The sequence below is a fragment of the Bison bison genome, unplaced genomic scaffold (assembly GCF_000754665.1).
Source record: "Bison bison bison isolate TAMUID 2011002044 unplaced genomic scaffold, Bison_UMD1.0 scf7180017864340, whole genome shotgun sequence".
Taxonomy (NCBI): domain Eukaryota; kingdom Metazoa; phylum Chordata; class Mammalia; order Artiodactyla; family Bovidae; genus Bison; species Bison bison.
The window spans coordinates 5,791,817-5,802,856 of NW_011494912.1; the positions used below are offsets into that span (position 1 = coordinate 5,791,817).

The 11,040-nt window shown below is 54.0% G+C and overlaps 1 protein-coding gene across 1 annotated transcript in view; it reads right to left on the bottom strand.

The window, feature by feature from the left end:
* The window catches only part of CUX1 (cut-like homeobox 1), a 351,136-nt gene that overhangs the window by 73,759 nt on the left and 266,337 nt on the right, over positions 1 to 11,040 (bottom strand). The window contains exons 12-14 of the mRNA XM_010854333.1: positions 4,027 to 4,085; positions 956 to 1,004; positions 131 to 227 (exon numbers count right to left, since the gene is read on the bottom strand). Coding sequence (XP_010852635.1) covers positions 131 to 227; positions 956 to 1,004; positions 4,027 to 4,085 — 205 coding nt within the window. The remainder of the gene's footprint in view (positions 1 to 130; positions 228 to 955; positions 1,005 to 4,026; positions 4,086 to 11,040) is intronic.

An 11,040-nucleotide genomic window follows, 5' to 3' on the forward strand; every position in this document is an offset into this window, starting at 1 on the left:
CGTTAGTCAAGGCTCTCATCGCCCATCGCCCAGTGACGCCCGCCATGCATCAGCCCAGACTCACGGTTCGCCTTCCTCTTCCTCGACCCCCGGGTGGGGGCCGAGCGGCCGCGAGAACTTATCAACCTACCGCTCAGGTCGCTGTTGGAGATGCGCAGCGCGGCGTTCTCGGACTGCAGCGAGCGGTTCTTCTCCAGCAGCAGCACCTCCAGGGGCCTGGATGCGTCCTAGACAGGGCAGAGCTGTGCTCACCGCGGGGCCAGCTGCCACCTGGCTCCGTAGGTTGCCAGACCCCATAGCCCCTGCTCTGATCTGACCCGCCTCCAGCCTCCCAAGGATGTTCCATGCATGTGGAGGACACGCAAGTTCCTTTCTGAAATAACTCATTTCGGTTAAAGGAAGTTTTCTCTTTCTAGGCTCACACAGCTTGCAGACAGCTAATTATTCTCTCTTCTGTCCCCAGATCTGAGCGTCTAGACCTCCACTTCCTTTAGTAAGGGGACAGGTTGACACCTGTCAGAGAGACCTGCAAAGGTGACCTGTTTTTGGTGCCAGCCGCCAAGGGTTGGCTACCTTGTGGGCCTCAGGAATGGGATGTCAGGTGATGACTTAAGATTGTAATTGGCTGCTGGGTTACCGTGTGCCACTGCCATCTTGCTTCTCATCCATGTGAGGCGGTAGATAATAAAAATTCCTGAGTCAGTCCATTTGGGGCTGATCTGTAACAGTCTGAGAGTGTTTGTACCCACTTTCTCAGTACCTGCCTGTGTTAAATTGCAAGTTCAGGAGAACTCAGTTAACCAGTTTGAAAAACACTGATTTTTCTCTTTTTGCCCCTTTTAACTTAAAGATAATTTGGTTTAACTTGGTGAAATGTTCCCGAGGAGAAACAACCTCGATGGTGAAACAGTGACATGATGCTCGCACACGCAAAAAGCAAAGGGAGACCGTGTACCTGCGTCCCAGCTCCCTCGGCCGGCGCAAACTCCATGGACTTCAGGATGCTGTGGAGACCAAGACAGAGCCGTTACCCCTGCTCGGACCTGCGGCGGGCGGGTGGGGTGGGGGCAGTCTTGCTAATGCTCCCTGTGCTCCAGGAACTGAGGAACTGACAACTTTAACAACTTCGCTGGCAGCCTTATCATCCGATAGCGGCTCTGGAATAACTATTCAACTAGCAGTTGGCCAGCGAAAGTTTCTTGCCCAGCATGTAAATCACTCCATATGGAATCACACCAGGTCTGTTCGGAGTATAATTTTAAAGTTAAGTTGAACACAGACATAACACGGCTGTAAGTGGAATGTATTTGTAAAGCTGAGAGGGGCTGAAAAAGCTCTAACAAGGAAGTCAGGAAGATAAACCTGTGCCCCAGCATTTGGCCAAGAGTGAGGTCCCATGACCAGAAGGCTCACAGGCGGCAGGGGACTGTCCTGGTCCCCAGGCATGGGAAGGAGCCACAACAAAGGTGTGGGCGACTGGGCTCATTTCTCCTTTGTCCTCCTTATCACAGAAGCCACTGTGGTCATGGCCTGTTTCAACAAGTCTGAGAGCTGAGTGAGCTGGGGTGCCCAGGACTGCTATTTGCAGAGTGAGGCACACGTGAACATTCTTTCTTTGGGTCCACGTGGCCCCAAGGAGCCAGGGTGCTCCCCTCACGCTCAAGAAAGAGGGCAGCTTCCATCCCAGGCACTGGGCCACCTGCGCTCTCCCAGCCCTGACTCTAGCCTCGGCCCTTCTTTAAGCTCTGCGGCAGTGCCATCTGGGGAGCACCATGTGGAAAAGTGCCCAGGGCCCCGGGGACCCCCCTCTGCTATGGCCCCCAAGAGGTTCAGTAAGGAGCCGACCGCCCTTGGTTTCCCTGTGGTTGTGTCTTCATAGTGGCTCCTGTCGTGTAAACTAACAAAACAGGAACAAGGAGGAGCTCATAATTTTGTTCTACGATGAGCTACTGAGAATAATAAGAACCCTGGGCCGTGTTGCATCAGCTGCGAGGAGAGAGGCGAGCAGTCTGGACAAGCTTGTCTTTTCTTAGTGGCTGTCACGTTGTTTGCAACTATATTCTTGTCTGTGAGCTTCTTTAGGATCATGTAAGAAAAGACTAAGTGCGTCTGAGTTTATACTAAAAACTGTGTCTCTTCATTTATTCAACAAATTTACCGACAGCCTCTTATGTGCCTGGCCTGTGCAGAGTCAGAGCCACTCCTCGGCCTCAGGAGCCCTGCAGGTGCTTCTAGTAGCACGAGCAGGAGAAAACCCGGGCAGGAGATGCGTCTGTCTCGAGTTGTCAGGGTTTGAGAAGGGCTGTAAAGGAGCAAGGTGCTTTCTAGAGTCTGGGGTTGGGGGGGGCGGTGGGGGAATCTCGGGGAGATGGGGGAGAGATAGGACAGAAAGGGACCCCAGTGAATGTCCAGAGGGTGCTTGCATCACCAGGAAGTGGGAAGCCAGGGACGCATTTTAACAGAAAAGCCACCTGAATGGGGCTCTCAGAGACGCCTGCGTTGTTGGGGGGGGGGGCTGCCTGTGCAGAGGTAACACAAGGGCCGGCAGGAGTGTTGGGGGGCTCTGTTCTTGGAGGGGCTGAGAACCAGTGAGCGGCTGGCCAGGTGGAGCCGGGAGACAGCAGAAGGGAGGGGCCTAGAAGCCTTGGCTCCTGGAAACGGAGGTGAGCTCGGAGGAGAAGGCGTGTGGGACGGGCCTCAGACTGGGAAGGGTGGGGGCCTAGAGAAGGTCTCCATGTCAGCTTTTCCGATTCCACACTGGGAGAGGGTGCACACGAGGAGAGGGCACACATGATTTCTTTTGAGGAGGGACAGGGATAGGGAGGTGGGCACAGAAGTGAAAAATATCCTCCCTAAGCTAGAAATGGGGTTGGGGAGGGGACAGAGCTTGAGGAGCTGGACGTGCAGAGAGCCGAAGGGCCATTCAAGGAAGTGCGCAAAGGCTGTCTGCGACGTGGGGGTGAGGATGTTTGGGGAGAGAAGTGAGGGGAGACCCGCCCCGCCGGGGTCACCCCGCCAGGGGTCGAGAAGGTCAAAGAGGCCTTCCAGTGGGCTTTTTTTTTTCCCCCAGCGAACTCAAGGGAACAAAATTAAGAATCCAAAGAACAGCATGGTGAGTAGGTGTTGGCTCATTTTAAAAGGAGAAATTAAAACTATCAGCAAGAGAGAAAAGGGCTGATGGATGAGCTGGAAGGCGAAGGAAGGAAGGGACCAGCGTGGCGGGGTCAGTCTGGAGTGGTGGGGGCAGTGGGGAGAAGCCAAGACCAGAGGGAGTCACCTCGAGGCAAAGGCAGGAGCTGCCTCCATCAGGCAGGGCACCAGGGGGTCTGCTGGTGGGGGGTGTCAGGGCACAGCTGGGGGCAGAAGGGCACCCGAAGGCGTGGCAGGGCCCCCGGGAAGCAGACCTGGCCAATGGCAGGGGAGAGGACCCGGGCCTGCAGGCACTCCTCTGCAGTGTTTGGTAACCTGGCCATGGGGGTGGGGGCGAGAGAGGCCAGGTGAGATTCTGAGGTGAGGGCTCCAGGTGGGCCCAGGGCAGCTCGGGGAGCGGAGTCTGAGATGGCGGGAGGCTCAGGCTGGGCGGTGGGGCCTGGAGAGGGAACTTCTAGGCATGAGAGCGTGGGTGTCAGGACTGAAGGAGGACACGCTTTCAGCTGCTGCGTCTCGGGTGGAGGTGTGGCCAGGGAGGTGTGCGCCCTCGGCTAGAAAAGGCTACCTTGCTCTGTTCTCCTTCTGTTTTGGGAGCTTGCAGCTAAAAATAAGCTCATATTTTATATTTCCCATAAAGGCATATTGATTCCGTGCATGCTGACAGTTTCTATGCACAGAGCCTTATAAAGAGCCTGAGAATTCAGGCACAGGTCTGAGTACAGACACCTGCGATGTTGGGCACCCCAGGACTCGGCCCAGTGCTGGGGGGTCAGCCAAGGACCTGGGGCTGTCCCCTCGCTGGCACAGGCCTTCCTTAGCAAATGTCCCCAGGGAGCGCTGGCTTGTACAGGGCCGAGCTGGCATCTCCACACTTACTTTAGCTCTTTTTTCACCTCTTCATAGTCAGCCTGTCCCTTGAGTTTTTCTTCCAGTTGCTGAAAACAGAGAGGGATTTTATTAGTGGTAGTGTCTGAAACAGGCTGATGGGCTTAGCCATGGACTGAATGTGGTGTCCCTCTCAGCAAATTCAAAAGCTGAGACGCTAACCTCCAGTGTGATGATGGTGTTAGGGAGGTGGGACCTTGGGGAGGTGATGAGGTCATGGAGGGGCATGGTGGAATCAGGGCCTTAAAAGAGACCCCAGAGAGTGTCCTCGCCGTTTCCGCCATGTGAGGTCACAGTGGGAAGATGCTGTCTGTGAACAGGGAAGGGAGCCCCCCAGACACCAAACATGCCACTGCCTTGACCTTGGACTTCCAGCCTCAGAACTGTGAGAAGTAAGTGTCTGCTGTTCACACCACCTGGTCTATGGTACCCGGTCACAACAGGCCCAAGGCTAAGGCCCTTCACTGACTGCGTCACCTGTGAAGCATCTGGCATCCTGAGGGAGCCTAGACATGCACAGTGGAAGGTGACAACTGTTGAGTTGTCCCTTATCCTTCCCTTGTGGGGCTGGAGTTGAGTGGGTGCATACACACACACACACACACACACACACACACACGGCAACCATGAGGTTGTAACAAAACTCAATGAAAATAGATGGAAAAAGTTAAAAAAAGTGCAGAACAGAACAAGGAAGAAGCTGCTTTGTATGAAATCCCACAACATGGCAAACTGGGTGAAAAAATGCTGTCCTGGCATTTTAAAAGCAGCGTGTGGCTTCTCACAAACTACGCGAGGCCAGCTAATGAGGACGGTTAGTTGTCAACACCTCTGGTGGGACCCTGCTGATAAGAGTCACAGCTCCTTTGTCACTGGGGTTGGTATCAGGTATCAGGGGAAATGCATTTGCATTTCTGGATGGCTTCCCCCAGACTCCAGGGTTTTAGGAGGAGAGACGGTCCACTGGGTAGGAGGTCAGGGGCTCTTTGGCAAGGCCCAGGGGTGTGACCATAAGTTTCGTGGGTGTGAGGATGCTCTGATGTGCTCCACTCAACTCTGTGAGCCCATGTGGCTGATTTCATCCAGAGCCAGGGCCTTCTCGCCAGGAAGAGCCTTTGGTATACAGTGGTGAGCAGAGGGTGCTTCCTTCTATGAAGGTGCGTTTGGCCTAGTTTGTTCTTTACCCGCAACCTCATCCCCCTCTCTCCCAACCAAAGAAGCTTTTTGTGGCAAATAGGACAGCTTGACCTGAAACACAAAGACTCAGCCAGCAGAGGGTCCTGGCCATTTACCGTCTTTCCAAGCCTGGGGTGAACAAATTCCATCCTTGAATCAACAGCCCCTTCCCATCTATAGGGCTTCCGGTTACCTTTCAGGCTCTGCTTGATCAGCCACGTCTATGATCACAGTTTAAAGCCGACTCAGAACATTCTAGAATTTGGGGAGAAGATTCCCACGTGGCCCACCAGCCTTTCGATGCTCACCGGAATCCCACGTGCCCCCTTTAGCCCATCTTTTCCTGCGGTCTTTGAGGGCGGTTTCTTGTGTTTGTATTTTCCATTGTGGAGAATTGCTTTGCCCTCATTCCTTTTTCAGACCTCTGGCCAACTTTCTCTATTATGATGGTTTCTCCTCACAATCAAACGGGAGGTAGCAGGCGCTCGTTTTCCAACAAAAGATGCTCAGAAGCTGCTCACGAAGGAGCGATTCTTTCATTCTCCTCCCTGTGGTCGAACAGCGGGGAAACCCTTCCTATTACAAGATTACCCAGTGCTGCCGGGACGCAAAGCACCTTCAGAGGATGAGACTCACTGCTGCTGGATGCAGGGCACATGTAAAACGTGGTCGAGTTCACAGAATAGGAGATGGATAGGAAGAAGGGTGGACATGGAGCTTTCAGACCTGGCATGGCTCGGAACCCGGAGTCAGTTCTGTCACTCACAAGCTGAGGCCTGTGGGCACGTTGATCAGCGGCTCATCCATGAGATGGGAGCAGCAATGACCTCTGAGGGTTGAGCAAAGGGGCAGGAGACAAGGAGCCAGTGTAGATGCTGGCACTGTGGGGCCTTCGCTGCAGGACCACTGTCGCTGCCAGATCTTGGTGGGGGTCCGAGGCCATGTCTCCAGGCTCTCTGCAGACCTGGGACCGGCCCAGATCAGAAAGTTTTAGGACTGGAATCAGTTTGGTTGAATATGAGTTTCCACAGAGAACTAAGCAGTTTCCACTGAAATTTCTATTGTTTATCTGGAGGCAGAGTAGTCAGGAAGCACCCAGGACAGTGCTTGCAAACCTCGGTTGAGCAGATACCTGGATGGGGGCCTGGTGGGGCTGGTGCTGCCTCAGGACCTTTCCTGATGGAGATAAGCAGGGCGGGAGGCACACGGTGGGGGCCCAACTCGGGGAGAAAAGCCTGAGCGCCCTCAGCTCCGTTCTTTGACCCCAGACTCTGCTGGGCGCCGTGAAAGTCTGGTTGCAGAGCATGCTGCCTGGATGGAAACAGGCGCTCCAGGCTGTCCCTCCACTGGAGAGTGTTCCCCTGGACTTCGCTATGCTCGTTGCACTGTGGGCCAGATCCCAGGTCTGGCTCCACACCCCACACACCATCTTATTTAATTATCTCAATATGTCTGCAGAGCATCTGTCTGTTTGTCCAGAGAAAGGAAAAGAAAAACCCCCAAAACACATGGGTTCTGCACTGCAGGCCTTGGTGGGATACCTGAAGCAAGTGCAGAGGCAGTGAGGCGCTGGTGGGCTGGGGCCCGATAGGCCCGAGCCAGGTCCTGGCTCTGCCACTGAGCAGGAATGACCCTGGACAAGATGCTTAACTTCTCTAAGCCTCGGCTTCTTCATCTATAAGATGGGGGTAACGGCACACACGGCACAGGACTTCATGAGGACTAAATGGGACAGTTGTCACTTGGCATCTAGGGTGGACTGGTTCTGGGACCTCTGATGTACCAAGTCCGCAGACGCTCTAGTCCTTTACACGGAACAGTGTGGGGCACTCGGCCCTGCAAACCCCTGGATGTGCAACCTGCAGATAGAGTGCCACCATAATACTGAGCGCCTAGCATGGTGCTCAGCACATGGTACCACCCTCGGTAATGGTGGTGAGTTATTATGGCAGCTATTGCTACTTTATCCCTGGGGTGATCCTGAATATGGGCTTCCCTGGTAGCCTGCAACACAAGAGACCCGGGATTGATTCCTGGGTTGGGAAGTTCCCTTAAAGAAGGGATAGGTTACCCATTCCAGTATTCTTGGGCTTTCCTGGTGGCTCAGATGGTAAAGAACCTGCCTGCAATGCAGGAGACCTGGGTTAGATCCCAGGGTTGGGAAGATCCCCTGGAGGAAGGCATGGCAATCCACTCTGGTATTCTTGCCTGGAGAATCCTATGGACAGAGGAGCCTGGCGGGCTGCAGTCCATGGGGTCGCACAGAGTCAGACACAACTGAGTGACTAAGAACAGCACAGAACATCCTGAATATGACTAGACGGTTTCTGAAGACACTCTGTGGGTCTCGTGCCAGGGGCTCTCCACATCCTCAGGATGTGAGGTTCTCCACATCCCTGTCTGCCACCTCCCAGCGCCCCCGCTGCCCTGGGCAGATCCATGGAGGAGGACAGATGCCCGAGCAGCTCTGGCTGTTCAACGCCAATGGCAAGAACAGCAGCCCTACATCTCGTGCCGTGAATGCAGAATCTGGGAAGCGGGTTGCCTTCCTGAGAAGTTGCTCGTGGGACGGAACAGGGAGGAAAGGTCTGACCTTATACAGAGTGGGGAGGAAAGGTCTAGTGCGGAGCTGGGCTTCTAGCTCAGACCTAAATGGCTGAGTGGGAGCCTGGGTGATGGGCTTAGCCTGTCAGACCTCACACTTCTCCTCTGGGGAAGGGGGCGGGTGAGAACATGGGTTTGCAAAGGACAGAGGTGAGGAAATGTCAGATGCACAAGTGCAAGCTGCAAGGGACCCTCCCACACACGTCTTATAATATAGGTCGTGTACGTTTAATACTATAGGGTTTCCCAGGCGGTGCTAGTGGTGAAGAACCACTGGCCAATGCAGGAGACTTAAGAGACATGGGTTTGACCCCTGAGTCAGGAAGATCCCCAGGAGAAGGGAATGGCAACCCACTCCAGTATTCTTGCTTGGAGAACCCCATGGACAGAGGAGCCTAGCGGGCTGAAGTCCAAAGGGTCGCAAAGAGTTGGACATAACTGAAGCGACTTAGCATGCATGAACTCATGTTTAATTCTACAGAGCTTAGGAGCTCTGGAGCTTTGGAGCTTAATGGCTCCAGAACTTAGGAGGAGCTCATCAGCTGTTCCTTGAATTGCTAGAAGCATTATCTATATGAAGTTCTCAAAACCCTGGCTAAGACTCAAATAATGAGGTAATTTAATTTCAAATGCAAAGTATTTTGGTGTGCAGCAAATTAGGCACTAAATTTATAAAAGACATCTATCTTAGTCAAGTTATAACATGGGGCCTAGGGCTGCCAACTTAAGGGTCTCTGGCACAGAGACTAAAGCAAAGACCCTCGAGAGGCCTGGTCCTCTGGGATACACAGCGAGGGGTCGAGGAGGCCACACCTCTTTGCCACGCAGCAGACGGGGCCAGAGAGGCGACTGCATTGCAGTGTACCACTGGCTCCGTCTCTTCCCTCTGGGGTGATGGGAGCCAGGCTTCTGGCAGTGCTGTCTGAGGACCCACAGGTCAGGTTAGGGGCATTGGTGTGTGACCCCTCACCCTGATGTGGACCCCTGGGCAGAACCTAGTGGGTATGATTGGGCTCCCTGGCCCAGGGCAGAGGTCTGAGGTTGACTCTGCTTCTGTGGGGGCTGAACTAGGCAGTGTGCCCTCCTTTTCACCTAAACAGTGACCCCACCCCTCCACCCCAGGTCTCCATTGCTCCTTGGTGAGAGGTGGCAATTAAGTAAATTTAGGGTTGGCTGATGCTGGGGAGGTGCTGGGGAGGACTAAACCAACAGTTGTCCCTTGGTATAACTTCATCTTTCATCCCTGGGCAAGAAGCCCAGAGATGCCTGGTTGGGCGCTGCACATGCTCTGCAAGGATGCTGGGGATGTGAGACCAAAAGGGGACAGCCCCCCTTCAGGCCGGGGGGTGGGGAGAGTGACCGTAACATTAGAGGCTTGCTGCCGGCTGGAGAAGCATGCTCTGGACAGAAAAGGGGGAGCCCCTGCGTGGTAACCCCATCACAAGTCATCTCCAGCTTCCTCGAGCTGCGATCCTTGTGACTCAGCACAGAGGAGACGGGAGCTGACTCCTTATGGGTCCTGGCTGGATATTTCAGCCAGCTGGACATTGCAAGGTCGGCTAAGTGGGCCACAAGCTGGGGACCGTCTGCAGGTGAATATCAAGAGTCACTCATCCAGTGACCAAGGGTACCTGTGTCTAAGAGGATTCATCGTAGAGTCCTGCAATTAGCTCTGAAAGCATTTCTAGTAATGCCCACCAGTCTACAGCGATTTACTTATGACCTCAATCCAGAGTCGGGCCTCGAGGCCTCTAGCACAAAGTCCCCCAGTTCCTCCCTCTGGGGCATCACAATGGCTGCGGCCCTGGCCCGGGGCCACCTTCGCCCCTCCTCCCTGTGGAAGGCTCACTGCTTCCTCTCCTTCATTCTGTGCTCACAGTGCCTTCAAGATGCAGCCAGGATGAGGCTCAGGGAGGCTCGGCCCCTGGGCTCTCTGATGCTAGGGTGCCTGACGTTAGGAATCACTCGTACCATCCAGGGTGAGCGGGGGCTGTGGAGGGACATGTACCGGTCTCTCCTCTACAGCCACGGGCTGGATGGATCATTATCACACCCACCAGCCTGGTGAACATCAGTGGGACCTGGATGTTGGAGCTTCACACACTGGGCCAGTGATAAGACGCTGGTTAAAATGCGATCAAGGGCAGCCCTGGTGCAGAGGAAACATGGCCGGAGAGGGAACTTAAGTAACTAAAGAGGGAGTGTCCACAATTAAAGTTGCTGAACGAGTGCAGAGAAGTGGCTGTTGGTCTTTTTTCGTCCTCACCCCGAAGGAGACAGTGGCTCAAAAGGACCCAACAGAACCTTGGGAGGTGGTGTGAGCGGTGTGGTTGGGGAGGCTTGTGTGGTTTGGAAAAAGGTCCTCATGTGATTCTAACACATGGGTCCATGCATCCAGTGAGAACTGCTGATCTTTAAAGCATCTGTAGAAAATATTATTTCTCCCTAGGGGAGACTGGCCTCAGTGAGTCTTTCTTACAGACACCTGTTTTAAATCGGAGCTATCGGTAGCTGTGTTTCCTGGGCAACTAAAGGGTTCCAACAGAAGACCCCAGAGCGGTGTTACCAGAGACAGCAGCCTCATGATGGCGGTCAGGTTATTTCATTGATTACGAGTACAGAATGATCCCTGACAAGTGGGATGGAGCTGAAGCACTTGTCAGATCAGACAGGAAGAAACGTCTCCTGCTTCTGAGTCTGTTTCGACGTCTGAAGGTTAGAGGAGGCACCACTGCACTTGGATAGTGCTGGTGACCTTGGCTTGAAAAAGTAGAATGTGAGGAGAGAGACTGGTAGACATCCAACCGGCAATTTATCCTCATGACCGTCAATCAGTTATGGAGGCGAAGGGAAGAAAGTATTCAGTCGCAAAGAGACGGGGCGTGTCAGGGTGCTTGAGAAAGCAAACTGCTTAGTGCCCAAACATGTTTCATTACAGAGCACATGCATCCTAGGGTGTCCTGGTGGAGAAGACCCCAGTAAGCTCAATACATACTAATCTCAAGGCTTGCCCGCTGCACTTCTGCCCTGTGAGACCGTCATCAAGCACATCACCATTTATCTCAGAGATCGTGGTCAGTGTCCATGGTGAAACCCACCTACCACACCGAGAGGCTGATCTCGAGACAGCGGGAGGCTGTGGTGCCCTCGGCCAGCGATCCCAACCCGAGCCCCCAAAGCAGGTCTACATGGTCCAAGAAGGAAAGGACGGAGGAGGAGTGGTGC